General features: G+C 44.9%; 1 protein-coding gene across 4 annotated transcripts in view; it reads right to left on the bottom strand.

Annotated features, from left to right (window-relative positions):
* Positions 1-34: 34 nt before the first annotated feature.
* ERLEC1 (endoplasmic reticulum lectin 1) overlaps positions 35-16802 on the bottom strand; it is a 32400-nt gene continuing 15632 nt past the window's right edge. For 2 of the 4 annotated variants that reach the window (XM_084829239.1, XM_084829240.1), the window contains 6 exons: positions 16562-16723; positions 11694-11753; positions 8573-8697; positions 6886-6963; positions 6127-6202; positions 35-349 (listed from right to left, as the gene is read on the bottom strand). In XM_084829239.1, coding sequence (XP_084685365.1) covers positions 278-349; positions 6127-6202; positions 6886-6963; positions 8573-8697; positions 11694-11753; positions 16562-16723 — 573 coding nt within the window. In that variant the 3' untranslated portion in view covers positions 35-277. The remainder of the gene's footprint in view (positions 350-6126; positions 6203-6885; positions 6964-8572; positions 8698-11693; positions 11754-16561; positions 16724-16802) is intronic. The other 2 variants (XM_084829241.1, XM_084829242.1) reach the window with 1 other exon arrangement.

Here is a 16802-nt window from a genome sequence, read left to right as displayed (position 1 = left end):
GCAACACCTTAGTAAAGAGAGACTCTACTCCATGTTACAGGGCAAGTGAAAAGATCCAAGATAAGATTTTTAATTTTTAAAAGTTTATCAATAGCCTCTTATGTACATATAATATTCACAAAGTGGTTCATGATAGCTTTTTGTTTTATATGGGTCTGCTGGTGAGGTCTTTCTGGCTCAGCGCTTCTCTTCACCATTGGTTCATGTGGAGAATCCCAACTGTACTTTCCTCCTTCAGCTTTCAAGGCCCCGAGCTTTTAATGAATCCCATGCGCTATTAACTGGGCACTGAAAGCAGTCCATATTCATCTGCTGTATCCAAAATTTTACAGATAACTGGTGATTCCACCTGGAAGGAAAAATTGTATACAAAAGTGTTAGACCTTTAGATGCAGCCACAATGGTGATAAGAGTTAATTGGAGGAGGTGGGAACCCGGGCCCAACCTCTATGACCAGTTATTAAGAAGGATGGGTAGATAATCTGCTTATCCAAACAAGATGTATGTTTTGGAAATGGCCAAATAACGTCTAGCCATTTGCTTTATTAAAAAAAAATATATATACAGGAAATTTCAAGTACAGAAAACAATGTGTTAGATCCAGATTTAGATATACCTACATAGACCCATGAACAAAATGGGACTTGTTTTAGTCACGACTAACTGAACTCCCATTGATTTCAGTGGGTCCACTTCAAGCATGACTAAATCTGGGTCCAACCCATTGATTCTATGTCATGAAGTACTTCTGCTGATAGAACTGCTTCCATCAATGGAACTGATTCGCCCTCCTCACCTGTATCCCCCTGTATGCCCTCATCTACTCTGGATGCCTGGGAGACACTCTGCAGCAGGTTTTCATGGAAAGCTGAGGGTGGAAAGCAAGGAGAGAAAGTCCCGTAATATGAGCAGAACTCTTGTTGTTGTTCAGTCGTTCAGTCGTGTGCGACTCTTCGTGACCCCATGGACCATAGCACGCCAGGCCTTCCTGTCCTGCGCTCTCTCCCGGAGCGTGCTCAAGTTCATATTCATTGCATCCGTGATGCTATCTAGCCATCTCATCCTCTGCTGTCCCCTTCTCCTTTTGCCTTCAGTCTTTCCCAGCATCAGGGTCTTTTCCAGAGAGTTTTCTCTTCGCATTAGGTGGCCAAAATATTTGAGCTTCAGCATCTGCCCTTCCAATGAGCACTCAGGGTTGATTTCCTTTAGGATGGACTGATTTGACCTCCTTGCAGTCCAGGGGACTCGTAAGAGTCTTCTCCAGCACCACAGTTCGAAACCATCAATTCTTCGGTGCTCAGTCTTCCTTATAGTCCAGCTCTCACAGCCATACATTACTACTGGGAAAACCATAGCTTTGATTAGACGGACCTTTGTCGGCAAGGTGATGTCTCTGCTTCTTACTATGCTGTCTAGGTTTGCCATAGCTTACCTCCCAAGGAGCAAGCGTCTTTTAATTTCATGGCTACAGTCACCGTCTGCGGTGATCTTGGAGCCCAAGAAAGTAAAATCTGTCACTGCTTCCATTTCTTCCCCTTCTATATGCCAGGAAGTGATAGGGCCAGATGCCATGATCTTAGTTTTCTTAATGTTGAGTTTCAAACCAGCTTTTGCACTCTCCTCTTTCACCCTCAACAAGAGGCTCTTGAGATCCTCTTCGCTTTCTGCCATTAGGGTGGTATCGTCTGCATATCGGAGGTTGTTGATAATTCTCCCAGCAATCTTAATTCCGACCTCTGATTCATCCAACCCGGCATTTCTCATGATGTACTCTGCATATAAGTTAAATAAGCAGGGTGACAATATGCAGCCTTGTTGTACTCCTTTCCCAATTTTGAACCACTCAGTTGTTCCATGTCCGGTTCTTACTGTTGCTTCTTGACCCTTGTACAGGTTTCTCAGGAGACAGGTAAGGTAGTCTGGTACTCCCATCACTTTAAGAATTTGCCACAGTTTGTTGTGATCCACACAATCAAAGGCTTTAGCGTAGTCAATGAAGCAGAAATAGACATTTTTCTGGAATTCTCTTGCTTTCTCCATGATGCAGCGAATGTTGGCGATTTGATCTCTAGTTCCTCTGCCTCTTCGAAACCCAGCTAGTACTTCTAGTAGTTCTCGGTTCGCATACTGCTGAAGCCTAGCTTGTAGGATTTTGAGCATCACCTTGCTGGCATGTGAAATGAGCGCAATTGTGCGGTAGTTTGAACACTCTTTGGCATTGCCGTTCTTTGGAATTGGAATGTAAACTGAACTTTTACAGTCTTGCGGCCATTGTTGAGTGTTCCAAATTTGTTGGCATATTGAATGCAGCAGTTTAACAGCATCATCTTTTAGGATTTTAAATAGCTTAGCTGGAATACTGTCATCTCCGCTAGCTTTGTTGTTAGTAATGCTTCCTAAGGCCCACTTGACTTCACTCTCGAGGATGTCCGGCTCAAGTTCAGTGACCGCACTCTCATGGCTATCAGGGACATTCAGATCTTTCCTGTATAGTTCTTCTGTGTATTCTTTCCACCTCTTCTTAATCTCATCTGCTTCTGTTAGGTCCCTGCCTTCTTTGTCCTTTATCATGCCCGTCTTTGCACAAAATGTTCCCTTGAGATCTCCGATTTTCTTGAAAAGATATCTAGTCTTTCTCATTCTGTTGTTTTCCTCGATTTCTTTGCATTGTTCATTTAAGAAGGCCTTCTTGTCTCTCCTTGCTATTCTCTGGAACTCTGCATTCAGTTGGATATATCTTCCCCTTTCTCCCTTGCTTTTCGCTTCCCCTCTTTCCTCAGCTACTTGTAAAGCCTCATCAGACAGCCACTTGGCTTTCTTGCATTTCTTTTTCTTTGGGATGGATTTCGTTGCTGCCTCCTGAACAATGTGACGGACCTCCGTCCATAGTTCCTCAGGCACTCTGTCTATCAGGTCTAATCCCTGAAATCTGTTCCTCACCTCCACTGTATATTCATAAGGGATATGATTTAGGTCATACCTGAATGGTTTAGTGGTTTTCCCTACATTCTTCAATTTAAGATGAAATTTTGCAAGAAGCAGCTCATGATCTGAGCCACAGTCAGCTCCAGGTCTTGTTTTTACTCACTGTGTAGAGCGTCTCCATCTTTGGCTGCAAAGGACATAACCAATCTGATTTCGATATTGACCATCTGGTGATGTCCATGTGTAGAGTCGCCTCTTGTGCTCTTGGAAAAGGGTGTTTGCTCTGATCAGCGTGTTCTCTTGGCAAAACTCGATTAGCCTTTGTCCTGCTTCATTTTGTACACCAAGGCCATGCCTGCCTGTTATCCCGGTGATTCCTTGACTTCCTGCTTTAGCATTCCAATCCCCTATGATGAAGAGGACATCTTTTTTTGGTGTTAGTTCTAGAAGGTGTTGTAGGTCTTCATAGAACCGATCAACCTCAGCTTCTTCGGCCTCAGTGGTTGGGGCATAGACTTGAATTACTGTGATGTTGAATGGTTTGTCTTGGATTCGTACTGAGATCATTCTGTCGTTTTTGAGATTGTACTCCAGTACTGCTTTTCCCATCCTTTTGTTGACTATGAGTGCTACTCCATTTCTTCTAAGGGATTCTTGCCCACAATAGTAGATATGATGGTCACCTGAATTAAATTCGCCCATGCCTGTCCATTTGAGTTCACTGATTCCCAAGATGTCGATGTTCAATCTTGTCATCTCATGTTTGACCACCTCCAGCTTACCTTGATTCATTGATCTTACATTCCAGGTTCCTAAAGAATATTGTTCTTTACAGCACTGGATTTTCTTTTCACCACCAGACACATCCACAGCTGAGTGTCCTTTCGGCTTTGGCCCAGCCGCTTCACTCTTTCTGGCGCTACTTGGAAATACCCTCTGCTCTTCCCCAGTAGTATATTGGACACCTTCCGACCTGAGGGTCTCATCTTCTGGCGTCATATCTTTTAGCCTTGTGATACGTTCCATGGGGTTTTCTTGGCAAAAATATTGGAGTGGGTTGCCATTTCCTTCTCCAGTGGACCACATTTTGTGAGAACTCTCTGCCATGACCTGTCTGTCTTGGGTGGCCCTGCAGGGCATAGCTTATGGCTTGACTGAGTTACGCAAGCCCCTTCGCCCCAACAAGGCAGTGATCCATAAAGGGGGAGCAGAAGTCTACTTGTCTCTTGTTGGATTGTGCTGTTTTAGGGAGCAATCCTATCAAGATTGACGGTCGCCTCCAACCCCAGGGGCAACTGCCTATCCAGTGCAGGGTGTGGGGAGTGGTGAGGAGCGGATCTCGCTCCCCCAGCCCTGCTTTTGGGGCTAGACAGCCAATTCTGGCTGTCTAGCTGCGGGGCCTCGAAGTGTGGGAAGAGGTGGCTGGATGACACATTGCATGTGTCGTACAGGATTTCTGACTTCCCTGCCCTTGGGAACGCCCCGTTTTTGCAGTTCTGCACTGCTCTTACAAGCACGGACCGCAGGGCCAATCTGCGCTGCCTATGAGGCAGCACGGGAGGGGGTGGGGGTCGGTTCTCTGGGAACCGACCAATCCTATGGCCATCTAGCCACTGACTAGCAGCCATAGGATTGTGCCACTAATATATCATGGCTGTGTCTTTTTTTTAAAAAGGGGGAATGAATGAGAAGAAGTGGGCTACCTCGTTTTGTAGCAGCTGAGCGTCTGAACCCTTTTATGTTCCCTGGGACAGGGATATGTATCATTTTAATTCTGCAACGTAGAGCATCACTCATATGTATTGCGACCTTCCTGTAGTAATGCAAACCTGTATCTATAAAAGCCAGTTTCTAACAGTCTGTCATACTTCAGTGTAAGCTCAAAACAGAATCAAGAATGAGGCTATGCAGATGGAAGTAAGCTTTATTCTTAATGGCCAGTGCACACCCTGACTTTCTCCCATATCAAAGTGAAGAGCTGCCACTAATTCCTGTGACGGAAAGAAAACTGCTGCACTTGAGGACAAGGCTGTAGTCAAAATAAGTCGTGACCACCAGCTTTGAGAGTCTGGCTGTGCCCTAACTTACAAAAACCTCATGAGGGAGGCACTCGTCCAGCTCCCAAGGTCCTTGCAAAATTAGAAGGCTGCCCTTTGCATACACTCCACCTGTCATGACAAGCCATTTTGGTTGTACTGAATAATAGACAGCCAGCCAGACACATCCAAAATAACATCTTTTGCATGCTCATCTTGGGTATTTGTTTCACAACACCAAGCCAGCACAGAACTATTTTCTTTTCTGAGAAGAGTTTGCATTTTTGATAGTCAAAGGAATCAGGACATGTCTTCCAAGGACAAAAAACCACCCTAACAGGTACAACCCAGCTAGATGTTAAGCACTTTGAAGTCCCACTGATTTGCTCACATCTTTAAAATCAAAAGGGACTGCAAAGTCCTTGGCTGGGTTGTTCCCAATATTCCTAACATTCAAAGGGTTTTATTTTAATAGAAAATAACTTTGCCTTGAACAAAGAAGTCTTCACCTCGAAGCCTAAGGCTACCTTTCAGCTCTGTCGAAGTGTGGCATAACTGGAGTATTCCTGACAAAAGGTCACTCCTGCCAACATATTTCTCCTTAATTCTAACATTAGAATGAATTCAACCTTTAAACCTGGGCAGATACACATCTGAGCATGAATGTTCCATCTGACCTCTAATGTGCTTAATATCATATAAAGTAAAATAAACCAAATCTGAAATGGCCCCTTAGCTGGCCACTGGTGATTTTAAAATACAAAATGGTTTAGAAACTACTTCACTCTGGCATTTGAACAAACGGCACATAAAACGTTTTTAACGAACTCTTAAGTCAGTCTTGAGCTATTATCTTATCAGCATTAACTCTAAAAATAAAAGCTCATGGAAATCAGTCACAGTCTAGAGCTGAGGTCCTACCCCACATATTATTAGTTCTGCACCCTCCCTCCTGCATGTCTTCTAGAAAGATACACTGTGGCTATAAAAGGGTTGCCAGCAAGGTCCTGAAGAAAGCTTTAGTGCAGATAAAATGCCAGCCTAAGATAGAAAATTGAATGTCTGTGTCTGAGCTAGCATGCTTTCAGTAAGTGAAATGCAACTGCCATGAGAAACTCTATTCCTAAATGTCAGCATGATTTAGATCAAGTTCATGAGTACGTACCCCGAGGATGTACTGACAGGAGTGAGGCTCCAGCATATATACTGTTACTGCATGAGGAGAATCTGATTCTTTGCACCTTAAGACAGAAATGGTTGTTAGTGGGTGTCCCAGGCATTAGAGAATGCTTACTGTTTAACCAAGCTACTACCTAGCTCCAAGATTTTCTGCTGACATACCCTGTGAAGCAGTACTCATGATGATGCAAGACTAGCAAAACTAGCATTACGTTATGCTATGCAACACTTCCTGGTTTAGCTGTTCTTATGTCCCTTTTTGAGAGCACCAACTGGCTGATACAGAAAGCTGTCAGCTTGGAATGCCATAGCATGAAACCAGCAGAGCACAGACAGATGAACAAACTAAAACCCGTTTCTCCAGGACAGGCAAAACAGAGATAAGTACTTACATCACCATACAGCAGATACTAGACAACTGGGCCACAATCCAGAGAAAACTGCATGACTATCTGCATGCGAGTTATAACAACCTGAGCAGCAGACACAACATGGCCTGGCAAAAGAGTTTCTGAGAGGGGGCTGTTATCTGGGGGGGAAAATGCTCTTTGCAGAGCACATACAAGTCTTTAAGTGTACCTGAGGGAACTTTCTGTATTGCGCCCAATGATTAACAAAGATACGGTCATGTAGTTCCTTAAAAGCAAAGTGGAATGCATTTTAAGAGCCTTATTTGGGGCATATTAACATATTCGGGCAGAATATGTCAGTCCAGAACATAGTATTTTTTAAGGATGCAACTCACTTCAATTTCACTGTCACCTGTCGAGGTCTATCAGTTAAGTCGCAAACATCTCCATTTCCATAGTAGTGAGACACCATTCTGCCAAGAAAGTTCCAAATTAGAATTTCATAGCAACAGTCACTTAAAACTCACAGCTGAAGCAATAAGAGCTGCAGACCCTCAACTCCTGTCCTCTACGGAACTATTACAAGGCACATAAGCCAACTCAAGCCTAGGGCTTCATTTTGTGTAGAGCCCTCTGAAATAATATTTTTGATCACCGAAAGGCCTACACAAGGTTCAGCACTTGGAGCTGTTTTGCTTCTGAGATTGTGTTACTCTAGTATTTTGGTGCGATGGAAATTAAGGTCACATAACCCATTTGGATGCTGGTACTAGTGTTTAGATTTGGTGTATTAAAACATTGCTCCTTCACTCCAACGAACAACTAAATGCACACGCACATGTAAGGACATTGTCCATCTCTACAACCCATAGGCGCCACATTCTCAGCCTGATCAGTAGTCATTATTATTATGTTGTGCCAACATCTAAAAGCATGAAGGTAGTATTTCTGAAAATCTCAGAACAGAGGATGAATGAGCATTCCTCTAACTATTCCCCCACCCCATCAATCTATCGAGGCACAAAGACTGACAGCTCACATGGCAATTAAATGCAATACTTCCACTAGCTAATGCTACCTCTGCAAGCTGCAGCTAGTTCTTGTGTTATATAGAAAAAGGTAAAGAAGGAGCATGAGTTACGTACAACTTCTTTTGATATCATTTGTAACGGGACCTGTGGATCTTGCCTTTGGGGAGATACATGAATTCCAGATGACTTACAAGGGCATACAGCAATTCTCCCCACAAACAACTGGCACTTCTTTCCCCAGCTATTTGCAATATATGGTGTGAACACAGGCAACTACCTCCCAAGTAGGAAGTTACCAAGGTGATGTATGGTCCTACTTAGTGGTGGGAAGAATTTTATCACGATCCTGCACATATCATAAATCTAGGGAAGGAGAAGGCAGACACCAAGTTTTTACATGCACTTGGCAATTCTGTGAATTAATTTCATGTGTACACAAGCTAAGCAAGCTAGCTGGTTCTAATAGGAGGTATGCTCAAAATGGCCGCTCCAGGCGCCATTTTGTTTTTAATTTAAATTAACGATTTTGGGGTGTAGCAGGAGCCACAGGCAGCCCATGGGTTGCACATTGCTCCTCCCGCTCTAACCATTATGCCACACAAAGTTCAACTTTACCACACTACTGTGCCAATGCTGCTGCACCCAACACACCAAAACTCAGTGAATGCCTCCATGAAATTGGCAGTGCAAAAGCTGAGCTTAAGCAATCCTTAACCCAGGCTTGAAAGTGTACCTGATTGCCTGAAACGAGTAAGGTAAGATCCAGGCAACAAGACAGGTAAGCTATTGTAAAATGGAAGGCAGATGGGTTCCCTCCAGCTTCTCCTTTTCAGGCCATCCAAGTAGTAAAGGCACAGTGAACAAAAGTCTGCACTTTTAGAAGCATGGGGTGGAAACATTATGCAGCATTTTAAGTCCCAGATTAAGGCTGAACATTTTAAACATTGGTGGCTTTAAAAACAGCTTTGTTCTAAACTGATATTAAGACATGCTAAAACAAAGCAACGCATCCTTTCTCCAGGTTTTTATCTGAAAACCAGCTTGGACGTACTTGACTGTTTGCAGGCCATCATCTTTGAGGTGATAGGCTCTAGCCACATTTTTTTGTGCCCACTCAAGGTGTTCCTCCTTGTTCCATGTGCCCACAACTATAGTCGTTTTGCCATTTTCCTTATCCTAAAAATAAACAAAACATTTCTCCTTAATTTATTTGAAGACTTCTTATCTAGTGACCATTCATACCCATAATTTACTATAATATTTCTATACTATCCTTCAGTAAACATTCCCAGAGCAGTTTACATACTAACCCAAATTTATGTTCCCATGAAAGGGCCTCCATGGGGTAGGATCACCCACTGCTGCAGCATGAAAAATGCTATAACAATTTCAGACATGGTGACACATCATCTTGCAATGCGGAGTACATTGACAAGACCATGGATAGCACATGACTCTTAAAGAGGAAAAGTAATCTTATGGTGGCTCTTCCATGGCCAAAATGATGGTGTGTGTCCTGTATAGAAGGAAACATGACTTTACACTTCCTGGGATGCACAAGTCAGTCAAAATATTATCCTGCCATGAACCAGTGAAATGACTGGAAGCTGCGCAAGACCACTCGTGCTCTCTTTCACTCCAATGGTGCTTGAGCAGGAGAATTTCCTACTGGATTATGTCCAAAGTATTTCCCCCAGCATTTACCACAGTACAGGGCAGGGGTATAACAGCAGCATGTTTAGCAAAACAAATGCTTTTGTAAGCAAGCTTGCTACGTGTGTACAATATGCAAAGCTGTGTAATTTCAATTCTGACCAGTACAGACTGGTGCTACTGGGACACACCTCGCCATTGCAAGTATTGCGAAACATTTTCTGTCACTAAATCACTGAACATGGGAACAGCACTACGATGCTGGGAGGATGGCCTGGAACCGTATCTCAGCATAGAGCCCATGTGCTGCATGCAGCAGGTTCCAGGTTCAATACCCAGCATCTCCAGCTAAGGCCAGGAAAGGCTCCTGTCTGAACCCTGGAGAGCTGCTGTCACTCAGTGTACACCAGAGTCGAGCAACTTGTGGCCCTCGACCTAATTTCATACATGTGGGAAGACGCCAGAGGAAGAGAAGGTGAGTGGGTGGGAGAGAGGGAAAAATTGGGGAAATGCCGAAACAGAGTGATGGAAGAAGGGCAGGGGAGCAAACCCATGCAAGTTCAGACTTCTAATAGGGAAAGGGAAAAAGCTGAAACAGATGGAGCAATGGGGGCGGGAGGAGAGAAGCCCTCTGCTGGGCATGGAGAAAGAGGAAAAGGGGATGGCAGAAAAGGAGTGTGTCCATGCATTTTTGGCTCTGGCCCAACCCAACAGATTACCCCTGAGGGAATATGGCCCTGAGTTCAACTCTCCAGGGTGAGATGAACTGCATCCTAGAGTAATAAAGGAACTGGCAGAAGAACCCTCAGAACCACTGCCTAGTATCTTTGAGAAATCATGGAGGACGGGTGAAGTGACAAAGGACTGGAGGAGGGCTAATGTTGTCCCTATCTTCCAAAAGGGCAAAAAGGAGGAACCTGGGAACTACAGAGCAGTCAGTCTGATAGCAATCCCTGGGAAAATTCTGGAGCAGATGATAAAAGCAATCCATCCTCAAGCACCTTGAAAACAATGCAGTGATTACTCGAAGCCAACATGGATTTGTCAAGAACAAATCCTGCCAGACTAAACTGATCTCATTTTTTGATCAGGTAACCTCCCTTGTGGACTGTAAGAATGCTGTGGACATAATATACCTCGACTTCAGGTATATTATGACAAAGTGCCCCATGATATCCTGATGAGCAAACTAACTCAAAGTGGGCTAGATGAAACAACGATCACGTGGATCCACAGTTGGCTACAGAATCGGACTCAAAGCGTCCTTATCGATGGGATCTTCTCAAACAGGGGAGAGGTAACGAGCAGGGTACCGCAGGGCTCAGTCTTGGGCCCAGTGCTCTTCAACATTTGTATTAATGACTTGGAGGAGGAGGTGCAGGGAATGCTGATCAAATTTGCAGATGACACAAAATTGGGCGGGATAGCTAATACCCTGGAAGACAGAAACAGAATTCAAAGTGATCTTGACAGGCTGGAGCGCTGGGCAGAAAACAACAGAATGACATTTAATAGGGATAAATAAATGCCAGGTTCCACACCTAGGAAGAAGAAACCAAAGGCACAGTTACAAGATGGGGGATACGTGGCTCAACAATACTACAAGCGAGAAGGACCTTGGAATTGTTGTAGATCACACGCAGAATACAAGCCAACAATGCGATGTGGCTGCAAAAAAGGCAAATACTATTTGGGGCTGCATTAATAGAAGTATAGCTTCCAAATCCCGGGAAGTACTAGTTCCCCTCTACTGAGCACTGGTTAGGCCTCATACTGAGTACTGTGTCCAGTTTTAGGCACCACACCTTAAGAAGGATGCAGACAAACTGGAAAAGGTGTAGAGGGCAACGAAGATGATCAGGGGACTGGAAACAAAGCCCTATGAGGAGAGACTGAAAGAACTGGGCATGTTTAGCCTTGAGAAGAGAAGACTGAGGGGAGATAGGATAGCGCTCTTCAAGTACCTGAAAGGTTGTCACAGAGAGGAAGGCCAGGATCTCTTCTCGATCATCCCAGAGTGCGGGACACAGAATAATAGGCTCAAGTTACAGGAAGCCAGATTCCGGCTGAACATCAGGAAAAGCTTCCTGTTAGAGCAATATGACAATGGAACCAATTACCTGGGGAGGTAGTGGGCTCTCCCACACTGGAGGCATTCAAAATGAGGCTGGACAGTCATCTGTCAGGGATGCTTTGACTTGGATACCTGCATTGGACTTGTAGGCTCCTTCCAACCCTACTATTCTATGATTCTATGAACATGAAGTAGTTTCTGTATTGAGCTACATGAACCAATGGTTTGACCTGGTATAAGACAGCTTCCTATGCCTGTTTATCCAAGCCTTCCCAACCTGGCTCCCTCCAGATCTTTTGGACTACAACTCCTAGCATTCTTAACCACTGGCCATCCTGGCTGGGGCTGATGGGAGTTGACATCTAAAACATCTGGAGGAAAGCATACAGACCCATCAAGTGTAGCCATCTAGTGGCAGAACCTTTCAACTGCTGTTCCTCCATACCTTGTGGTACTGGTGCACATACTTGCCATAGCAGAATTCATACCTCCACCAGCCGACACCCTAGAAAAGAGGCAGGGGAATAAGATTCAAGTAAACTACTAAAGCATCCAATGTATCCATCAGATTTCATCAAAAACCAAACAGTTACATGGAGTTAGATATTTTTTCTAGCCTACAGCTACATGTTGACAGTCTAAATAGGAAAACGCACCTGAAGCATTTTGCTGTCTAAAATGTGTGCTAAAGATTTTGAGATTAAAGGGGGATATGGGGGTGCTTCCAGGGGCCAAGCTGAGACAATCGTCTCTTTACAGCTCCCCTTCTATTTAACAGTAGAACAAAACGCACAACTTTACATGGTAAAATCTTGTGCCTTTGCTAAGGGATCTCTCTGCCTTAGCTCTCACGAGAGGTAGTAAAGCTGTGTCTGGCCTGTACCACTTCAGACTGCAGGTGGGAACTGACACGATGTATTACTCCTCCATACAAATGAAATGAAATGAAAATCCGTATGCAGAAAACTAGCCTGTGAGACTAGTCTAGTCTTCTGCCTGGCTGGCTAGATTTCTGTGTGGAGAACATCGTTGTGTATTCCATCATGAGTGCCTCCACCTGCCGTCTGAAGTGGCTTAGCCCACACACAGACCGACCACAACAGCGGGAAGTTGATCGATACTTAATCATCTGCCTGAGGCCCCAGACGAGCCAGTATCTGCCTAGGTGGATCAAGGATTGCTGGTTTCGCCATCTGTGGATGGCCCTAGACGTCTGGGAGGAGTGTATGTCTGTATCTGCCAGGCTGATGTGTCTGAACAGATGCCCCAGCACAGTGGGTGCAGCAGCCAGAGCATCTAAAGAGCAGGTGCATTTTTTGTTTTGTCTGCCTTGCTCCACGCCTCTGCCATGCCTTCCTCTCTTTGCATTTGTACGTGTGCGTTTTCAGTTGGCTGGGAGGAGGTGTATGCTATGTGCCTGGGAGGAGGAGTTAGGGGCTTGGTGGGGAGAGTGAGTGGGGCTCTGATTCTAGTGGTCTCAGGTAGGGGGAGGTATGGCAGGCGAAGAAGGGTGGCTCAGGTCAAGGGCCTCCAGTGCCACGTGCAAACCCCTCCTCAAACTGGTGTCTAACAAGATCCCCCTTATTCAAGATTTGATTGTGGACGAGGCTGCTGGCCTAGCATGTAAAACTGAGACTTAGTGGGTGAACAGGTGTGGGTGGGTGAGTCTCACCCAAGTTCTGTCCGTCTGGGTTCTTAATGCAGCACCAGGGCAGGGTCAAGGGTCAGGGAGGGGTGTCGCTCTGCTCTATAAGAATACTTTCTTTCAAGGTTTCCTCTCAGGTTGTGCTGGTGTAGGGTGTCTGTCTCCTCTGTTGGGTGAGCGGGACAGATTAGGGTGTACCCCCTGCCTCGCTGCCCAGCACTGCCCCTGCCTGAGCTGACAGAGGTGGTCTCAGCTGCAATGTTGAGATCCCCCAAGCTTTTCGTTTTGGGGGATTTCAGTGTCTATGCTAAGGTTAATGGATTGGAGGCGGCTCAGAATTTCATGGCTGGACATACTCTGGACTTGGTTCTCTCAGCAGAGGAGGAACAGAATGATCTGAGGGTGGGGGAACTTAGCCACCATTCATCATGGTCAGATCACCTCCTGGTGAGTTTTAGACTACCAGTGGTGTTTCCCCTCTGCAGAGGCAGGGGACCCATTAAGATGTTCTGCCCTCAGAGGCTGACGAATTGGTTTCTAGTCAGCTCTGGGGGATTTTCCAGCTGACAAGACTGGTGCTCTTGTTGAAGTTCAGGTCAACCTGTGGAATGAGGAGAGAGCCAGGGTGGTTGACATAGTCATTCCTGAGTGTCCTCCCTTGCTTAGCAGAGCCTGGATGTCTTAGGGTATCTGGAGCTTAGGGCAATGAAGCAAGCTGGGAGGCAACTACAACGCAAGTGGAGAAAGGCTCCTGACAATGTAACTGAACACCAGTATGTGATCCAGCATCAAGCCTACTTAGAGGCAATGGAGGCAGTGAAGAGCTGCCTCCGCTGCATCCTCCCTATGCCGATTGGCGGAGCTTTTCTGGGTAGTTCAGGGCCTATTACACACAGACCCAAAGGAAGTTGTTGAACCCTTGGCAGCTCACTGAGCTCTATTTGCTTGGCACTTTGAGGATAAAATTGCTTGCATCTGTTAGGGCCTTGGCTCCACTGTTTTAGCAGATCAATCTCATGAAGTGTCCAGAGCACAGTCTGGTCCAGTACTATTGGATGAGTTTCAGTTAGTACAGCTCAAGGACGTGGACAAGATGCTTGGATAGTAACAAGTAACCACTTGCATGTTGGATCCTTGCCCTTCTTGGGTGGTGAAATGTAGCAGGGAAGAGACAGCTGGTTGGGCCAGAAAAGTGATAACTGCCTCCTCACGAGAGGGAGGGGTCCTGGGTCACCCGGGTGACTGGCCGGATGGCCAATTAAGAAATTTAATAAATATATAAAAATAAATAAAAGAGGCAGTGATAAGACCACTCCTTAAGAATCGCTCCCTGGATCTGGGAGAGAAAAAAGGGGAATGTGTCTCTGTTGATACTCCTTGATCTCTCAGCAGCATTCGATACCATTGATCACGGTACCCTTTTGGAGCAGCTGTCCAAGTTGGGGGCACTGCTTTGCAGTGGTTCCACTACTGCCTGGAAGGTCCTTTCCAGAGGGTGGTGCTTGAGGGGTACTGCTTGGCTCCATGGATCCTCCAGTGTGGAGTTCCACAAGCGTCGATTCTATCCCCCATGTTGTTTAACATCAACATGAATCTGCTGTGTGGGGTCAATCTGGAGTTACGTGGTGTGTTGTCATCAGTATGCTGATGACATGCAACTCTATTTCTCCTTTTCATCTCAGGAAAATGTGGCAGTGGATGTGCTGAACTGATGTCTGGCCTCAGTAATGGCCAATAAACTGAGGCTCAATCCAGGCAAGATTGAGACTCTGCTGGTGGGCGATTCCTCTGTCTGGATGGGAGAAATGCAACTGGTTCTGGATGGGGTCACACACCTCCCTGAAGGAGCAGGTGCATAGCTTGGGGGTACTCCTGGATCCATCATTGTCACTGGAGGGTTAGGTGGCCTCCGTGCCACAGAGTGCCTTCTCAGCTTCGCTTGGTAGCCCAGGTACGACCCTATCTGGATGGGGACAGCCTAGCATCAGTGGTCTATGCTCTGGTAACCCCTAGGTTAGATTACTGCAATGAATTGTATGTTGGGCTGCCTTTGAAGGTGGTTTGGAAACTGCAGCCAATGCAGAATTCAGCAGCCAAGTTACTGACTGGGACTAGGGGATATGAAAATAGAAGCCTAGTTCTGGCTCATCTGCACTGGTTGCCAATTTGTTTCCAGGACAAATTCAAAGTGCTGGTTTTAACTTATAAAGTCCTACATGGCTTGGGATTCTAATATCTCGAGGATACCTCTCCCCATATGAACCAACCCTTAATATACTGTACATGGTAAGTACATTTCAGGAGGATGTAAATGTGAGCATATTTTAATTTCAGGAAGAAATTAATTCAGCAAAAGAAGAAAAATTTTCCTCTTTCCACAAGCCAGTTGTTGTTGGAACCCCCCAGCCATTCACAGTTGGAACGACACACATCTCCAAACTGACAGACGATCAGCTCAGACCAGCTGACATCAGGTGGGGGTGTCAGTTCAGGAACAGAACTTTTCTGTGGTAGTCCCATCTTTATGGAACGCTCTCCCCATGGAAGCTCGTCTGGCGCTGACACTAATTGTTTTGGCGCCAGGCAAAGACATACTTATCTTCTCAGGCATTTGGACAGTGGTTCTGGCCCAATTGTTATGGGCTGTGTTTATGATGTTCATTCTAGGCTGTGAGAGGGAGGAGATTTTATGTCTTTGGGGATGAACGCTTTTCATATTGCATTGTTTTTGGATTATGTTTTCATGGAATTTATTTTTAATTGTATTATTGTACTAATTATAGTTTATACTGATCCCTCCCCCCCCCCCAGTTATATTTTCATGAACTTCTGTACTGTGTGTAAAAAGCAGAGACTGCTTTTTACAGTGGTAAGCGATGCCTAAATTTTAACAACACCACAAATTTGACTGATCAATATTTGCTTAACTCTGCAATCTACATCCCATTTGCACTGTTTATGATACTTTAGTAGAAGTACTTCACTTTCTACATTGGAAAATTCTGTTTAACAGGCAGCAGGCTAGAACAGAATACTAGAATATTGTTGCTTATAAACTCTTTGGGTGCTGAAACTGCATGAACTACAAGTCTTATCGAGATATTCCTTTATTTTCAATCCCCCCTCCCAAAATTGTCTTTATCTATGGCAGATTTTTCCTTTTCAAGTGACCCCCAAAATGCCACCCAAGAGCTCAAAAGCATATTGTGGATTGAGCAGTTCAACGGGAACTCCTTAGATGTATACATTGTCCACCCCTCTCATTTCCTCAAACTGCTCTTTTGACTCAGGAGTTTGAAGAGCAGTTTGAGAGGTAGGCAGGCAGGCATGTATGTATCACTTCCTGAATGTTCAGGGGAAAAATGCAGTGCACAGTAAAATGGGCTCATACACCCACCAGATCCTGTCCTCAGCTATTCGGGCTTGAAAGAAAACTGTAGTAGGAAAAACGCATATGGGCAGAACATGCTATAGGGGGCTTTATGGGATTCCAACTGGTGTTATTTTCTAAAGCTACAGTTCTTCTAGCAACCGTGTGTATACAAATACCATGAAATCTGCTTTAGGACATAGGAGATATATTTGAAGTCTAACTGGATTTTATGCAAAACCAACACACGGCACAGCTACAAAGTATACATAAAATATGCATAAACTGTATTTCTCACCCCGTGGAAGCAATAGGATCCGCTAAGGAACTCTTTTATGAGCTGATCGTCGGTCAGTTTGGAGATGTGTGTTGTTCCAACTGTTAACAGCTGGGGGGTTCCAACAGCAACTGGCTTGTGGAAAGAGGAAAATTTTTCTTCTTTTGCTGAATTAATTTCTTCCTGAAATTAAAATATGCTCACATTTACATCCTCCTGAAATGTACTTACGATGTACAATATATTAAGACAAATTCCAGAG

Source organism: Heloderma suspectum, chromosome 1 (assembly GCF_057233095.1).
Source record: "Heloderma suspectum isolate Gila_16-S chromosome 1, 16-S_ref, whole genome shotgun sequence".
In the NCBI taxonomy this organism is placed as follows: Eukaryota; Metazoa; Chordata; class Lepidosauria; order Squamata; family Helodermatidae; genus Heloderma; species Heloderma suspectum.
The sequence above is the reverse complement of the archived record's forward strand: the minus strand, read 5'-3'. Positions and strand labels throughout refer to the sequence as shown.